Source organism: Callospermophilus lateralis, chromosome 1 (assembly GCF_048772815.1).
Source record: "Callospermophilus lateralis isolate mCalLat2 chromosome 1, mCalLat2.hap1, whole genome shotgun sequence".
Classification (NCBI taxonomy): Eukaryota; Metazoa; Chordata; class Mammalia; order Rodentia; family Sciuridae; genus Callospermophilus; species Callospermophilus lateralis.
In genome coordinates, this window is record NC_135305.1 from 200,321,726 (window position 1) to 200,340,369 (window position 18,644).

Below are 18,644 nucleotides of genomic sequence, written 5' to 3' on the forward strand. Positions count from 1 at the left end.
TTATTCTTGTTCCTAGACAGGGGGACTCACTTGTTGTTTGACCCACACACACAGATCCTGGGAGAATAGGAAGGGGAGGCAGAAACCCATGAGCAGCTTTGCCACGGGCACTTCTGTTTTTCATCCCGTTCCCTGAAATATACCTTCTTGAGAGAGAGACATGCTTTCTCTGGGAAGAGTCAGTGTTGCTATGGCAAATTTACAAAATTGATAAATTCATAAATATGAGGTACGCACACATATACACACCACAAAAAGATTATTGACTTATTTGCTGATAACATTGGAGACTCCACATGTTAAAATATCAGGATCCAGAGCAAACTAAAGTCCATGCTTTTAAGACCCTGGATGGGAGGGATTCCTACGAGAAAATAAACCCTTGGAGATCTCAGTAAAATCTTAGTTCTGTTCCTGTGGTCGGTGAGTAAGAGATGAGAACGTCAGGGAACCTGGAATGAGCAGGGACACCTGGGCAGGTGAGGTGCGATAGTGCTACTCCACGCTCAGTACAGGAATGCAGGGCCATTTGTAGACATGTGCTCCTGGATTCACATGGGGACATTGCCCAGGCACTAGTTTTACTAATAGAAACGGAACAGAGTGGCCTTCCAAGACCTTCACCCCCATAGCGTCAGTTCTTCTGGCAGGTCAGTCGCTTGGAGTTGGCTTTTTGTCTTTTCTTCCTACCTTCTGGCTGTTTAACTACCGATGGGGACCATCGCCTGTGAAGTTAAGGCCATCGGTGGTTCCCTGCTTGTTGCAATAGCTCTGGTTAAAAAGTCTTATAGAATGAAATACATGCCCAACATCAGAGATTTAAAATGTCCTTAATTGTGTTAACAGGAGCTAATGGAAGCCAGGCACAAGGGGGCAGGCCTGAAATCCCAGCAGCTCTGGAGGCTGAGGCAGGAGGATCGTGAGTTCAAAGCCTGCCTCAGCAATGAGGCGCTAAGCAACTCAGTGAGACCCTGTCTCTAAATAAAATACAAAATAGGGCCGGGATGTGGCTCAGTGGTTGAAGTGCCCCTGAGTTCAATCCCTGGTACCCCCCTCACAAAAAAAAAAGTGCCAATGGAAATAACTAACAGGTTTCCTACAGGTGAAATTCTTTGCTAGCTGAATGAAAATCACTGGGCACGTTGCCTTCTAATAGAGGACTAAGCTGTGGGATCCAGGAAAGCATTGCTTAACATCCCGCTGTAGGATTCTGAGTCATCTATCTGCCTCCAAAATACCACTTCCATCAGTTTCTGTTCCATTTTGAGCACTGTGGTGATATTTTTGTGATCAAGAGTTCTGGGGAAGAAGCTGATTATTTTTTTTTCCCCTTTGTGCTCCCAAGAAACAATGAATACACCCAGGAATCCCACAATGCCCCCTTCTCCCTCCTTTGCATAAATGCCTTTTCAATCTGTGAGCTAAGGTGAAGTTCTATAATCTGTTCTCAACTTTCCTAGCAGGGAAAAAAAAAAAAAAGAAATCATTTCTAAGTAGTAAGGCTTTCATTTTTAGAACAAGCACGTTCTTCCCTGCGTGACTCTTTTGAATGCCTGGCTCTCTGTCAGCCATCCGAAGGGGAATTTCCACAGAGGCTAGTGACCAGATTCAAATCAGGCAAAGCTTCACAAGATTTCAGATTAGGCACCAAATTGTTACGGCCTTGGAATGAACAGGAAATGTATTTGTGTATGGTATCAAGCAGGGTGTGGGTGAGAAGAGGAAAACAATCCGATTTTTTCATTACAAAAAGTGTACATGGTGGTAAATTTAACTGATGGGAAAACCAAATAATTTTCCTGTAATTCTTGTGTCCTTTATTTTTTTTTTAATAAAAAATACCATGGTACAAGTAGTGCTTTTACATTTGGGTAACTAAATAGAAACATGTCATAGTTTTAGATTTGCTTTATTTATTAATATATACATCCAGGGTACTTCCCAGGTAGCATGTTAGCATGTGTCCAGGCCCAACCACAGCAAGTTCATCTGGTTCATACAGACCTAAACCTGAGAATTCCAGATGAGACCTTTGTGACTGCTGGTGGTTAGGTGCCAATAATTCTTTGAATGTCATATTCAACCCAATCTGACTTGACTTTTCAGGGAATTTTGTAGCCAGCATTTTGTCACTGTGACCAGAATACCTGACAAGAACAACTTAGAGGAAGAAAAGATTATTTGGGGCTTATGGCTTCCGAGGTTCAATCCATGGTGGGTCCACTCCATTGCTCTAGAACTCGGTGAGGCAGAATGTCATGGCAGAAGGGCACGGTGGAGGGAAGTTGCTCATGGCAGCCAGGAAGCAGAGAAAGAAAGAGAAAGGAGGGAGGGATGGGGGTGAGAAAGGGGTCATGGACAGATGTAGTCCAGGCCGCATCCCCAGTGACCTCCCGCCAGCCACACCCCACCTGCCTACAGTTACTACCCACTAGTGCATTCAAATGATTAATCCATCAAGTGGATTAATCCACTGATGAGGTTACACCTTTCATAATCAAATCATTTCACCTTGAACATTCCTGTGTTTACCTAACATGAGTTTTTCAGGGGACGTTGAAGATCCAAATGACAGGGAATGAGTTACAGGTCTGAGGGAAAAGGAAAAAGGTACTGGGTGGGGTTCACAAATATCATAAAGATTAAGAACAAGGGAAACATAGCCGATTATGCCCCAGAAAGTTGGTCCTCATGAAGAACAGGAATTCATCTCAGAAAGGTGCAGGAGTCCCTTCTTATCTACAATTGTTTACTTTCCACAGTTTCAGTTACCTGTGGTCAATCACAATCTGAAAATATCACATAGAAAATTCCAGAAATAAATAATTCAAAATTTTTAAATATATTTTGTCATACTATATTATTATAATTGCTCTATTTTATTGTTATCATTTTACTGAGCCTAATTTATAAATTAAACTTTTTCATAAGTATGTATGTATAGGAAAGAAATAGTATATATAGGGTTCAGTCCTATCCACAGTTTCAAGCACCCACTGGGGGTCCTAGAGAAGGAGACAGTTGTCCTACAGAATGAAAATAAGGATGGGTTCCAAAAATGTTTAGTTCTAATCATACAGTTGTTAAAAAGGCATCAAAAGATTTGGGGAGGGGGCTTCTCTAACTCCTGAATTGGCTACTGAGACTCAGCAAGTACCCTATATTTTTAAGAAGAGCGACCAACGGCTGTGTGGCCAGGAATTCCACCAATGCAAACTCTCGTAGTCTTGTACTATAGAATTTTTGTTCTAATAAGTAGTGTAAGACGCCATCTCAAAGTCCCTTTTCAGTCTGTATTAGAAACTGACATGAATTTCTGCTATTTTCTTTGTATTTTCCCAGTAGCAGATGGTACGATAAACATGTAAGTCCACAGATGACTAAGTGACTGTGGCCACGGGAGTAGAACCATATGAGATCTTAGGTACAAGAGGAGAGATCCCCTCTGTCTTGCTTGAGCAGAATCAGAATAGGTTAGAAGGATACCTGGGAGCCCTCAGAATTGCCAGAGAACCAGACGGGGGACACGAAGAGGGGTCAAGAAATGTGGGAGGTCAGGACCACAGACTGAGTCCAGCACCAAGAAGAATTCAGAACCCTAGACATTAGACCCAGCTATCTTGGCCTCTTTGGACCTCTTGCTCCAGAGTCAGGCTAGAACCTCTTGCTGACTAAAATTAGGCCTCTGTCCCTAGGGGACCAGGTCACCAGCATTATTGGACTTTGTAGTGGGGAGGAGGGACCCTTCGTTTCCCTGTGTCTTACACAGTGGAGGATTCTCCAACACCAGAATGGGTTTGCATACCAGGCTGAAAAGCGACAGTTGTCTCTTCTGACGTGCTGGGGGGTTTTTTTGGTTTCCATTCTTTTTGTTTTAGTGAAGTTCAGGAGCAGGCCTGAGTGAAAGTCTTTGTTCAATCAGTTCGACCTTTTTTTTTTTTTTTTTCTTTTTTGATGGCAGCTTCCTGGGCAAGTTGCAATCTTAAGGAGAGAACACAAAAATCTTTGTCCTAAGGTAGTTGGGGAGGGGGCAAGCTCTTTGCTTTGTTCTCTTTTAAGAAGCAATGTGCTTAAATGAACAACGCCTCCTCTCTTGATTAATGGAGCGAACATTTGGGGGCCTTTGCCCTCTATCTGAGTACTGATTGGAATTCACAAATATCATAAAGAGTAAGAACAAAGGAAACATCTGATTATGCCCCCAGAAAGTTGGTCCTCACGAAGAGTAGGAATTCATCTCAGAAAGGTGCAAGAGCCCCTTCTTACCCACAGTTTTTCACTTTTCACGGTTTCAGTTACCTGTGGTCAATCACAATCTGAAAATATCACATAGAAAACTCCAGAAATAAAAAATTTGTAAGTTTTAATGTCATGGGGACCATGTGTCTAGAGAGATATTTGCTTCCTTCATGCATCACACGCCATCAGTCGCCCTTGCTCTGCACTTAGAGAAGGCATAATTTTAAGAGAGTCCACTATGCCTTCCCTGGTGAGAACCACTAAGCCCCTTCCTCTAGTGAATCACAGAGTCTCTGACACCTGGGGAGAAGAAATGACCTGCCCAAGGTCTTACGGTAGCTGAGACAAGGATAAGGTAGAACTCTGGGCTCCCAGCATGTTGGTCCTTTCCCCTCTTCACTGCAGCCACTCGGTCACTCAGGAAGGCACTGAGCCATTCCGGATGAAGGAGCTAGTCAGAGGCAAAAGTGTCCAATGTGGAAAGGAAACAGATTTGTGTTAAAGTCTCTCTATTCAATCTCTTTGGGTTTGTGTGGAGCCCAGCCAGCTCCTCCAGGCTGCAAGTGGCTCTCCTCCTAGCTTGGGTTTCCCTTCTAAGTCCACGTTCGATCCCCAGCATTAGCCTCGGCACCACGTTCCTGCTCTCACGTCTAAAGAAACCTGCCCAGTCAAGCACTCAGTGGCCAGAACAGCATGTTCCAACTGCTTGTTCTCTAAAACCATTTGGTTCACAAGCACATGCACAGACACACACACTCGTGGACACACAGACATGCACAGACATGGACATAAGCACACACACAGATGCACACAGACCCACACTCATACACAATACATAGATATGTGCGCACGCGCACACACACACACACACACCCTTGCAGCACAGTATGCCGATGCGCTTAGAGCACCTGTGCTGAAGAGATCAAGTCAACTTCTTGGGAGAAATGAGCTCTGAATAAGTATAGAAGGAATGTTCTAGGTGGACCAGGGAAGGGCAGACTCTTCAACTAAAGTCAGGTGGTGTCTTGGGGATGTATTCTCAAGAAGCACAACCTGTGTGGTTTAGTAGGAAGGTGCTCTTGCTGAGATCCAAAAAGAAGTGGGGGCAGGATAGGAAAAGGAAGAGAGAAGCAAGAGCGAGATTTGAGGGGACATTCTAGCCTTTGCTGGATCCTAGAGGGGACCATGAAGCACAAATAGCCCTTTGGAGTTCATCCTGCCTTGAAGTGTGGGACCTGGGCTTTCATATTTCTGTATTCGTTGGTCATTGGCAAGGGGCTGTCCCTGAGGTGGTAAACTCCGGGGCACTTGACTGACTCCCTGTCTGGGGCAGAATGCCCCTAGAAGGGAAAGCCTGTGAAAGCTGGGGTTGGGCATTCTGACCCCACACAGAGGACCCAGGAGGCTCTGAGCAGAACACGTGCTACATATGGAGCTATTCTGTACTCAGGCCTTGGGTGCTCTATGCTGTGTCCCATTGTTGCTTTATATATGCTGGTCTCTGCTCAGTTTCTCTGATGTGATTATCTCCTGTCACTTCCTAATAGCTCCTATTACTTCCATTTTCTGTTGAAGAAACTGAGGCTCTGGGACGTGAAGGGCCCTGCCTATAATCTCACAGCTTGTCGTTGGAAGAGCCAGGACTGGTCACCCAAACTGCCCGCATATGAGCCCCGAGTTGTCTTGAATCCCTGCTCCTTTTGCTCAGTTCATTCAGATCATCTCCATTAATCGCTCTCTGCCCCTCAGCTGGCATGCATTCTGAGCTATGTTTGGAGAGTGATGGAAGACCTGTTCTGCTGACATTTCTTACAACCCCCACAGCCCTTTCTCCCTCCTCCCTCCCTGACACCTCCACTGGCTACTGGATGTAATCAGAAGCAGGTGAAAAATGTCAATTTTTTTTTTGTCCCAGATATTCTTCTCTTTCTACTTAAAAAAAAAATCTGATTTCCTGCTTTCTATTGAAACAAGCATGTGATGTTCACCACTGAGAGCATCTTGCCATTGTAATTGATTTTTTTTTAAGAGAGAGTGAGAGAGGGGAGAAAGAATTTTTTTAATATTTATTTTTTAGTTATCGGCAGACACAACATCTTTGTACATGGTGCTGAGAATCGAACCCGGGCCGCACGCATGCCAGGCGAGCGCACTACCGCTTGAGCCACATCCCCAGCCCATGTAATTGATTTTTTGAAGGCCTGGAATTGGGCTTGAATATCCCCTCTGACGATGCTGCCCATGGTGTCTTCTTCATCACTGGAAACCCTCTGTCCAGCTTATGTTGCTTATGTTCTCAGACCTTATGGAGACCTGGGTATTTCTAGCTATTGCATGAAATGTATTTGCAGTGATCAGAATATAAAAGTTCCCAGAAACACAGGAGTAAACCAAGTGCTACGGTTGAGGTTCACCAGCTGCCTCAGGCTGCAAGTTGGGTTGTGGTCATTCCCTGACAGCAGCTTGCCAATCCCAGGTGCATTAAACTTTACAGCGGCTGGCAGGATGCCCAGTGCCTGGCTCCTCTAAGACTCCATTGAGACAGCCTCAGGCTGCTCATTTTGTTTGTGTCCAGTCCATAAGCCCTCAGCTACAGTCCATGACCATGTCATTATCCGTCTTTGCTACTCAAAATTCTGCCATTCCCATCTCTCAGCCTCCTACCACGCTCCCAGCTGCTCCCCCAGTGCTGGCAGACACCCCACTCCAGTGCTCAGCTCTTCATCTCCTTTCATACTACCTCCTTTCTTATTGGAAGCAGAAACCTACCCTGGGGAAACTACTTCCCTGCAACCCTCTCACTGGGCTGCTTGTTCCTTGGACCCCCATACCCACCTCTCCCTTCTAGCCTGGATTCTTTCTGCAGCTGCAGTGAGCTTTGCAAAATGGAAATCATACCATGCCCTTGCTTGGCCATTGGAAACCCTCCATTGTCTTTCCATCCTGCTTAAGATAAAGCATATAATTCTGTTGTTGTTGTTGTTGTTGACAGGGTCTTATGGTGTTGCCAAGCTGACCTGGAGCTCGTAGGCTCAAGGGATCAGCTTCCTAAGTAACTCAGACTATGGGCATGTGCTACCATGTCCAAATAGACATCATTTTTTTTTTTCATTTCAGCAATGCTGGGAATTAAATCCAGGATCTCGTGTATGCTTGGCAAGCATTCTGTCACTGAGCCTCAGCTCCCATTCAAACAGAATTCTGAATGCCACTTCCAGTTCTTCTGAACCTTGTCCTGTGGCTTCTTGTCTATTCTGTTTGCTGGCTGAGAGCAGCATCTCACCCTTACCAAGCTCGCTCCTGCTGAAGGGGTTCTGCACATGGTGGTCCCTCCCTTGGGATGAGCTTCCCTTCTCTCTTTGACTGGTTAACTTAAGCTCTCCTTTAGCCATCTCTCAAGCAGTTCCTCCAGGAACTCTTCTGACCTGCATGCCCATCTCAGAGTCTTTCATAACCACGATCCTCTCCCTGTTTGTACTTTCCACAATTGTAATTTTGCATTTATTTGTCTGATTAGCCAGTATTCTCTGGGAGCTGGAAGTTGTATGAGGCTGAAGACTGCCTGTTTTATTCATTGGTGAATTTCCACAGTATCTGGCACATAGGCGCCACACACACATTTGTTGGATGGATGGATGGACGGACGGACGGATGGACAAACAAATACTTAGATGAACAGGGTGAATGGGCTAATGGATGGACTGATAGAGGGATGGATGGACAGAAGATGGATGGTCAAACCCCATCCTCAAAAGAAAAAACAAATAGATTTTGAGAGAGAAAAAAAATCACACCCAGATACTCTACCTTCAGATCTTGTCATCTCTTTGGTTGCAGACTGGGTCATAGTCATACTTCATCTGATGTTACAATAGAAAGGATGTTGCATTTATTAATCTGTACATTTATGAATCACTATATTGGTCCAGAAGATAAGAATATATGCAGTCAAGCCCTCTTCTTGTAAGAATGCACAGTTGCCTAGAACCCACAGACAGGAAGGTCATTACTGCCTTAGAGAAGAGTCTCTCAAAGGAAAATTTTTTTTGCCTTGACTTTAAAATGCTCCATTCAAAAAAAAAACTAAATAGTACAAATTATGAGAGAGAAAAAATTACCTACAATCTCAAAACATGCCTGTTTAGGTTTTAAATTTCATTCCATTTTCTTAAAACTTTTATATATTAAATTGATGTTTCTAATTCTTATTGTCATGACACTAATCATTTTTCCTACTTTATTTCCATGGTTTCAGAAGTACCTAAAATTTGAAAATCAAGCAAAACAATGATTACATGGACATACTGGAGCATTCTCTTGTCCCCTTTCTGCTCAAAGCATGGACCATGGGCCAATAATATCCATATCATGGGCGACTTGTTTGAAATGTAGACTCTCAAGTCTCATCCAACTCAGAACTATCTTTTTTTTTTTTCCTTTTTGGTTCCAGGGAGTGAACCCAGGGGCACTTAACTACTGAGCCACATCCCTAGCCCTTTTTTATATTTTATTTTGAGACCAGGGTCTCTCTGAGTTGCACAGGGCCTCACTAAAGTTGCTGAAGCTGGCTTTGAACTTGGAATCCTCCTGCCTTAGCCTCCCAAGCCACTGGGATTACATGTGTGCACCACCGTGCCCATCCTGGAATCTACATTTTAACAAGATACCTCATGCTATTCGTAAACTTTGAGAAGCACTGGTCTAGCAAGCCTGCCTAGTTCTCTAGGGCTCAGATTCTGTGATGTTACACATTAATTCGTAGAATACTAATAGGTTATAAATGACTCTTGCCAGTAAAAATAAAAGTAACTTCTGTCTGACCAAAAACATAATACCATAGATTATAGTTTATCACCCTGTAGGGTATTGAACAGTTTTGTATCTGATTTCAGAACTCTCTTTTTTTCTATGACTGTACGTTTTTTTAAGATCCCTCTTTGACCTAGTTTCACCATTTTACTGCCTCCATAATGAATTATATAAATCATTAGCATGCATTCACTGTATATTTGTCTTGTTTTTAACTTGTTAAAAATATGCTTTGCCAGTTTTTTTGTCATCATTTCTATTCATTCTATGATATTCCATTTTGATTGATCATAAATTTACTCTATTGCCCTATTTTTGAATATTTCTGATTCTGCATCAGTATGGATAATTCTGGAGTGAGCATTAAAATTTTTCTGCAGTTTTATATTTCTGTAGTTCATATTTCTTGCCTTGGGGCATGTTTTCAAGTACAGAATTAGGGAATCAAAAAATATGAACATTGCCAGGCTTGATGATGCACACCTATAATCCCAGAGGCTCAGAAGGCTGAGGCAGGGAGATCACAAGTTCAAAGCCAGCCTCAGCAACTTAGTGAGATCTTATATTAAAAAAAAAGGTGGGGCTGGGGATGTGGCTCAGTGGGTAAGCAGGTCTGGGTTTAATCCCTGGTACCAAACAAAGAAAGGTATGAACATTTTAAAGATGAGCTATAATGGAGCCTGTCAAAGGGACCAGGATGGACATTCCAGATGGCAAAAGCAGCCTGCAGAGAGGCAGGGGACCGCTGGCCTCACAGGAAGATGGCTGGAATATGAATTCATGTCCTGGGAGGGGCCGTCAAGGAAGGAAGAAGACCAGGTCAATAGGGCCTTGTGTCCTGAATTAGATGCTCAGTAAAAAGGGAAGTCATCAATAGTGAGCTGAGAGAAGTGAGCTGGTGAGACCTGTGCTTTAGAAAGACAATTCTCATGGCAGGTAGGCTCTGAACTGGGGCAGTAACTGGGGGTGGAAACCAGAGGATGGAGAGCGGAGGAGAGGCCCAGAGCCTTGGCCAGGATCACCCGGCTCCTGAGTGGTGGAGTCAGGACCCCGGGGGGTCCCTGCTGCTGACCCTTCTGTGTTTTGTTTGTTTGGTTTGGTTTCAACATAAGATATGACTTCTTAGAACTGCAAGACACTCAGATCATCACCCGCAGACGAGCTCGCCAGAGTCGTGATGTGAGAGTCTGGGCTTTGCCAAAGCATACAGCACGCGTCCAAGAGGACCGGGGACATCACTGAAAAATAATCAAAAAGATGAGGCGCATTCCAGGGAAGTGACAGGGCATGCTGGTGGAACTGGCCAGACTAAACTGTAGCAGCTACTCTGTCTCTGTATCCACAAAGCCAGACCTCCAACATGGGTTTGCCAGGGCAGGGATTTCAGTGTCCCTGAGCCATCTGGGTTAACATGGTGGCCGTGCTTGACAATTCACCCTCTCCCCTGCCCAAGCAGCAGCCTGGCCCAGCCCTGCACTGTCGATGGGAAGGCTTATTGGGCTTATGTTCACCACCAGGCTCCAGGCACTCTAGTAGAACTATGGTATTTTCCCCTCCAGACCCCTGTTTCACAAGGAAAGAAACAGAGTAGTGTCCCAGTTGCCCTTGGTCACACCAGAACAGGGTCCAGGCAGGCCCTCCTCCCTCCACATCTTCTCTCTTGGTTGTAGTGCTTCCAGACTCATCTGGAAAAGACAGGATGAGGGATCCTAAGTGTGGGAGGGGTGATTTGATCCACAGCAAGAACCCAATAACATGAACCTATCTGCCTTTAAAAGACAGGAATTGCTCATCCGAACCCCACAGTAAATTGTAGATTTTTCTCTAGGTAGACTTCAATAATTTTTAAGAATTAAATATAGCAAGGCATGCATAACCTCAAAAGCAATGATAATGATGCTAACAGGAGCACATCTCACTTGTCAGCATGGGCTCTGTGCCAGGTGCTGTTGGGGGCTTGTACACATCATTTCTTTTAATCCGCTGGGGAGGTGCTGTTGTGCTCCTGTTGCACAGTTGAGGGAACTTCACCCAAGATCCCCCAGCTAGTAAGTTCTATAAAGAGTCCTTATGTCTGTTCTCAGAAGGGCCTGCTATGTTTTATAAGCAGCTTTCTCTCATTTTTCTCCATGAAGCAAGGTGTGGTTTATGTTCTGCCTCATTTTCCTTAAGATAATATTCTGGATTCAGGATCCACAGGTAAAACTGGCAGCCTGTCTGTCTCATAGATGACTATCTGCCCCCACTAATCCTCAGCACATACAAACTCCCTGCTACCCCAGCTATAGGAAGGGGGGCAAAGAGAGAAATGGAGATGTCTGTATTTTCTTGCCTTACCACCAGGGAAGAACCAGTAAATAATCCATTTAATTGACAAAATGGGCCACCATCAGCCAGGTACTCTGTGGGTGTTGGTTACAATTTCAGATTTAAGGGTTTTAAGTTGGCAAGACCTGGGTTCAAATTCTGACTCTGTACTTAAGCTACATAGCCTACAGCCATGTCCCCCCAACGTCCATGTCCCTCTCTATAAAATAGATGTTGAAGACCTCATGGGGAGCCAGGCGTGGTTGCACATGCCTGTAATCCCAGCAGCTCAGGAGAGTGAGACCAGAGGATTATGAGTTCAAAACCAGTCTGAGCAAAAGCAAGGCATTAAGCAACTCAGTGAGACCCTATCTCTAAATAAAATACAAATAGGGCTGGGGATGTGGCTCAGTGGTCAAGTGCCCCTGAGTTCAATCCCTGGTACCAAAAAAAAAAAAAAAAAAAAAAAAAAACCATCATGGGGTGATTGTGTGAATTAGACAAGAGATCCCAAGAGAGGCACAGAGCCTGGCACAGAGGAACATTTGGCAAATGCTAGAAAGAGTGGAAGCCAAACCCTAAAGAGGTAAAATGAGCAGTCCTGGGCAGCAGTAGCAGGGCAATATTACTGCTTGGACTTAAGCATGGGACTGGACCACCAGTCTCCTGAGAGCAGTGGAGCCTCCTGGCAGAGGCGGAAGGTCATTTGGCCTTGAGGATCAAGCAAGGCTGAGAGGGGATGGGAGCTCCAAGGACAGCTACTCCTTGGGCAGAGGCCTGTGGTCAGGCCAGCCAGTTCAGAGCCAAGAGAGATGACTGCCCAGGCCTAGGATTTTCGTCTCCTCAGCTGTAAGGAGCTTGAACGAGACCCTGTGTTAGCGAGAGCTGGGAAGGATTATTTAGCAGCAGAGGGCACAATAGATGCTTTGAATTCTGCAAACCACACTCCTCTGTGGCCAGTGGAGCTAAAGCAAAGCTGAAGGATGCTGTCAGAGGTGAGTCGATGTATGCTTAGCAATTGGTTCTCTGGCAGGAGGGTAGGGAAACCCTGATTTGTTTGCCAATTTCCATGGTGTAAATATTCCCGATATGGAATAGGGAAGAGACACACACTTGGCTCTCGTGAGTTGATGTGAGCCACTGAATTTCCATAAAAGTTGGAAATACTTGCCGCATTGAGACATGTGCTCCATTGGTATATGGCTCACTCTAGAAACCACAGACAGCACGGCTTCCTGAGTGAGTTCCTTCCGTTTGTTAGGCACAAACATGAGACGCAAGACAGAATGCGTTCAGACCCTGGAAGGGTCCAAAAACTGGCATGAGTCAGATAATTCCACTAAACTACACATTGAGCTGCACACCCCAAAAGAAATATTATCTTGCATGGAGTGCACCCTACATTCTTTGTTTCAAAACCAAAATGCAAGGTTGTTGTCTGTTCTCAATTGAGAATGTAGTGTGTAGTTGGTGCGGTGATGCACGCCTGTAATCCCAGCAGCTCGGGAAGCTGAGGCAGGGGGATCACGAGTTCAAAGCCAGCCTCAGCAAAATCAAGGTACTAAGCAACTCAGTGACACCCTGTCTCTAAATGAAATGCAACAAATAGGGCTGGGGATGTGGTTCAGTGATCAAGTGCCCCTGAGTTTAATCCCCAATACCAAAAAAAAAAAAAAGCATGTGTTTTTAAGTTTTTCAGTACACTTGTATTCACTCTGTGATACTTAAATCAAGGTGGTTGTCATTACAGTGCCTTCAAGACCTGGGACTTGTTGTTTATGTTTTCATTTTTGCTTTGCCTCCTAGGTGGTCTTTGAAGCCTTGCACAATCTGGAGCCCCGTGGCTACGTCGTGGGGTGGATCATTGCCATAAGTTTGCTAGTGGGGATCCTCATCTTCCTGCTGCTGGCTGTGCTGCTCTGGAAGGTGAGTCTGGAGATCACAGGTCTCCATGGAGTCGCCATCGGTAGACACCCAGCTCTCCTGGCTCTCCAGGGTGGGTGTGCCTTGGAAGAGGTTTCCTGTAGGGAACTCCCTTTGTGGTACAAGGTACAGGGGACGTCAGTGTCCTCTTCAGGCAGGGAATGGAATCTTGCTGCTCTTGAGAACCATGCACAACTGAGGATTTGGGCCACTTTAGAGAGAGAACAAAGGTCTCGGTTTCTTCTCCTCTTTTTTCTAAGAGAGTTACACCAGTCCTGATGTGGGATGTTGGGAACCCAACTCCAGAACAAACTTGGGAGGTACCAGCTGGGAGAAGGGTGGTTTACCATTTGCTTGAAGAAAGAATAAAAAAGGAAACTACAGAGCTATTTATTTTTTCTTCCCACCTCCTCCTCCCCCATGGAATACGAGAAAGATTTCTGCCCAGAAGACTCAGTAACTGAGATGGCCACAGGTCTAGAGCTCTGTTCCCCCAACTCTGTAGTGGTCCATTTGGAGTTGAGCCAGGGTACAGAATCGCCCTGTCCCTGTCACCAGGGCACACTTCACCTACTCATCATTCATGTCAAACATCATTCTCTCAAGTTGAAAAGGGGTATCCTCACCCCTAAGCCTAGGGTGATTTCTTTGCTTCACTCTCTGAGATCTGGAGTCTTTTTATGTCAGAGTCTCCATCTTTATCAACAATGGTATCAGAGTTGTCCTCTGATGAAGGTCTGTCCCCTCCACGGGCAGTGTTGGGCCAGGTGAGTGGGGCCTGTCTGTCCTTATTTCCTGGCCCAACACTGCCCGTGGAGGGGATCCAAAACAGCACCAGGGACCATCACTGGGAGTTCGTGACACCAAAGCCCCCATGCTTCTCCAGTGTCTAGGTCTCACATGCAGGTTGTCCTAGATTATCATAGATGAATACACTAAATTCAAATGATTAATTTCTTTGGGATTACAAGATAATATTATGTATTGATCAAACATAATAACATATCATTAAGGGAAAAAATATAAAATACCTACATGTTCACATCCCAGAAATAACCACAATGAGTGTAGCACTGTCTCTCTTGACCTTTTCCTCTGCATATACAGACCCAAACCAGGGGTTCTCATAGGATCGACTTAGTTCTGAATAATGCGTTAGATTTTCCCAGCATAATAGATATATTTCAGAAGCGTAACCAAAATGTCCAGAAAAAAAGGGAAAAAATAATGCATGTACTGTACTTATCTCAGACTAGCAATCAGACCATTGCTTTAAACTTAAGGTTACTTCACCTGAAAAGGTGTCTTGGTGTGGAAGAAATTTTAAGCACATTACTTGAAAATGCATTTCCCATGCTTTTTAGGCACCCTTTGTGCTATTTTGCAAGCTATTATCCCCTGAAGATAATACTGTGACTGTCTTTCCATATTGTGAAGAGCCCACTTCCAGCCACATCTTAAAGCTACAGAGAGTCTGCTGTTTATTCATCTGGTCCCTTGGGGCTGGAATTTAGGTTGTTCCTGGTTGCACACTTCCTTCAAGAGTGAATAACTCTGGAGCCAAATATTTGCACAAATACTTTGTTATATCCTTAGAAGGAAACCCTAGAAATGGAATGACTGTGCCTTTTATCTTATGTTGCCAATTGCCCTCTGGAAAGGTTATACAGACTCCCTCCCATGAGCCGTGTGTCTGAAGCGTCCATTTTCCTGCCTACTTGCCAACAGTGAATCTTATTACCTTTTTGTTTTAATCCACTAATTGGTTGTTTATTTAATCTGCATTGCCACATGGATTCTGAATTCTCCCTTTTCTCAACTCCAACTCCTTCCCGCCGGGAGGGCCTCTGGTCTGCGTTAGAGAACAAAGCCTGCTCAGTGTTTGGAATCCACAGAGACAGGCTTCAAGCTGAACAGTGAGAGAGAGACAGAGACAGAGAAGGAGACTTCCTTCTATCTTTCTATGGGTTCTTGAAATGAGAGGCAGTGCTTTTCTTCTCCATGGCTGAGCATAGGGGACCAGACAGGGACACAGAGCAGGGAACATCATAGCCATGTCCCACTTCTGTTTTGTGGAGTGCACACCCCTTTCACTCAGGGGTGTCCCATCTCCTGTGGGTGCTGTCCTGCCTGGTCCCACCTGCCATCTGCTTTGCTTTGCTCTTGTCACATTTGCTTAAGAAAGGGTAATTGCAGGAGATCTCTGTCATAGTGTGACCAGAACCTTGAGGTCCCTCAGCTGAGTGAAATCCAAAAAGGGAGGATTTGAGAAGCCAGACATCACCTACTGAGACAGACTTGGAGAAAGAGCAGGGTCACTGCAATCGGAGGTCACCCTATGTGCCTTATCCCTGACAAGACCTTGCCCCAGCTCCAGGGTGGAAGGAAAGCTTTGAGGAAGCTGTCGCGTGAGGCCGCATGGGTCAATTAGCTTTGAAAGTCATCAGAGAGCAGTGTTTCAATTCAGTCCGTGTTCTTTGAACTCTGGCTCTGACCCAAACACTGGACAAGGCATTGGGGGTGCACCGGTGACTATGCCCCTGCCCCGCCCTTGAACCCTCCCCAGGTAGACTAGTGAACACAGTGGAGAGAGTGGCAAGTGCTGCGTAGTGAAATAGAGGAGGTACTGCAAGTCCCCACCTCGACAACGAGGGAGCATTTTGGAACAGTGCAGTGGATGAGAGCTGGGGCCTTGTGGTCCTAGGTCTGGTGACCATTTGAACTTGAGAGGTAGCAGCTGTCCGTGTTTCTAGGTCAGACAGTAGACAGCCACCCAAGAGGACAGGGGTAGGACTGGAAGGCCTTTGGGAAGAGGATAAGTGTGGTGTTGTGCTTTCCTATTGTGCGGCAGCTGCAGAACACCAGGGCTTGACTTGCACCCAGTCACCACCACCCCTGTCCTGTAGAGGGAAGGCCAATAGAAGGACACTGCTGTCACCTCGCTGGCCTGGGCAGTCTTCTCTTCTGTTTCCAAGGCTGAGCATTCTTACTTACCTCAGACATCACAGAGGCCATTTTTTCCAGTTGGAAAAAAAAAAAAAAAAAACTAAGACCCTTTCAAGACTGCTCAAGCAAGAGAAAGAAAGAAGATTCTAAGGGTGCAGGGGCAGCCCTACAGATCCCAAGGAAATGTGTACATCCAAACCCACAGCCAGCTGCCTGCCTGCCTCGCTGCTTCTCTCTGCCAGCTCCTCCCCTCTACTCTGCACACCGTATCATGCTTCCCCCAGAGCACACTGGCTCTCTCTGCATTCATTTCCCTACACACACTAGAAAATGATTACCTCCAGCCCTCCTGATTTACATCTCAGCAACTCCTAATCAGAGACACAAAAGGATCAGCCATTCTAATTCCACATGTCCAGAAGAGAGGATCTCTCTGGTCCAGGTTAAGTTACTGTCCACCTCTGCCAACTGTGGCTAGAGGTAGGAGTTGACAGAATCTGCCTGGGTCACCCAGCTTGGGTTGCCTATCTCCCACAAACCCAGACAGCTCAGGCTGGAGTCAGAGAAGGGTACAGGATAGCAGGGGTCTCTCTGAAAAGACAGAAACTAAGACAGATCCTCCAAAGTTGCTCAATCCAGCAGGACAGCATGGTTAGTGATGGGGCCACTGCATTTATATCATCCAGTTAGTAATGCTGCATAACAAGCTGCCCTCCAAATCCAGTGGCTTAAGACAACTATAATGTCATGTCTCACAAGTTCATGGGCCAGGGATTAAAGAAAGGTTTGACTGGGAGCTTTTCCACAAGGCAATGAGTAGGGTCTCTTAGTGCATTTCCCTGTGGCTGAGATGGTCTTAAAGTCCAATACAGCTTACCTCATGTTCCTAGTAGCTTGGTGGGGTCAGTGGAAGGCTGGGCACCACCAGGTCCTTTCTTCCTGTCCATGTCAACTCGGGGCCCTTCCAAGTGGTCCTCCCCAGAGTATATGGTGGCTGACCTTCCAACAGAGCCCAGTCAAAGCTGCCCATTCTCCATGGGCCAGCCCGGAACAGGCTCAGCGTCATTCTGCCATACTCTCTTGGCCAGAGCAGTCACATGCCAGCCCAATCAAGGGAAGGGACAGTGGCCCACTTCTCAATGGGAAGAGTGACAGAGGCTTTGTGGTCATCTTTTATCTGTTACAAACATCATGTCCAGCAATAGGGACAACATCTTCCTCTTTTAGAAGTCATTATTATAAAGGAAGATTCACTTAACTACCAGTTTTATTCTGTTTTTAAGTAGATGAGATGTCACCTGTCTTCTACAGTGTCAAAGGCAAAGATCATAGTTGAACTCCTTTGGGGACAAGGTAGGAAGAGAGTGAGTCCTGGAACAGCATTCCTGTCAGAGTGGGCAGCCTGTTCAGGGACAGCTAAAGGTGGTAAGGGGCTGGACACAAGGGGCTGTTTAGAAAAAAAAAAAATTTCTTAAAGGGCTAAATATATAACAAATTATTGATTGATTGGTACCAGGGATTGAACTCGGGGGCACTCGACCACTGAGCCCTATCCCAGCCCTATTTTGTATTTTATTTAGAGACAGGGTCTCCCTGAGTTGCTTAGCGCCTCACTTTTGGGGAGGCTGGCTTTGAACTCACAGTCCTCCTGCCTCAGCCTCCCAAGCCACTGGGATTACAGGTGTGCACCGCTGTGCCCAGCTATCTAACAACTTTAGAAGAGGTCGACAAGGGAAAATGAAATGCAGTATTATTTTAAAGACCTGCATCTTCCTAAAGCTTTAGCTACAGACCTCTCATCAACACCTATTTCTATGTTTAAGAATGATGTATCATGTGCAGCGAGTAGAGATCCAACCCCACGTAGACAGAGCAGTGCCCTGAAACCTGCCCACGAGTGGGGCTCAAGTCCAGCCCAGTATTTGACTCACGTGGGTGGTCTCAGTGGTTCTGGCTTATTACCTTATTGTGTATCGAATTCCCTCCCTTCCTTTCAAAGGGAAGCCAACTGCCACAGCCAGCCCGGGAAGGCTTCACTGAGGGGAGGTGAAGACGGGTGGCCAGTGTTCAAGTCCTCCTCCCTTCATAGGGCACACCTCTTGAATTTCCTTTCAGAGTAGCTCATAACATTGCTACCTGTGGTTGCCTGCCACTGCCTTGACCTCATGGTCAAGCCACAAGTGGTTGTTCCAAAAGTGTGGCATAAAAAAAAGCGAATCCTGATGCAGTAGTAAAGCTAAGCAAAGCAGCCGGCCATGCTTCTGCGCTCAGAGTATGCACGGGCCTGCAGGGCTGCACACCTGATACTCACAAGATGGCTGGTGCCTTCATTCAGCAGACAGCACTTGGCCCCCTACCAGGTGGCAGGCCCGGGCAAGGGGACAGAGATGAGTAGCAGAGCTTCATACAGTCTTGAAAAC

General features: G+C 45.7%; 1 protein-coding gene across 1 annotated transcript in view; it reads left to right on the forward strand.

The window, feature by feature from the left end:
- The window catches only part of Itga9 (integrin subunit alpha 9), a 322,017-nt gene that overhangs the window by 289,071 nt on the left and 14,302 nt on the right, over window positions 1–18,644 (forward strand). Inside the window, exon 27 of the mRNA XM_076843659.2 lies at window positions 13,162–13,281. Within this exon, the coding sequence (XP_076699774.1) occupies window positions 13,162–13,281 (120 nt within the window). The remainder of the gene's footprint in view (window positions 1–13,161; window positions 13,282–18,644) is intronic.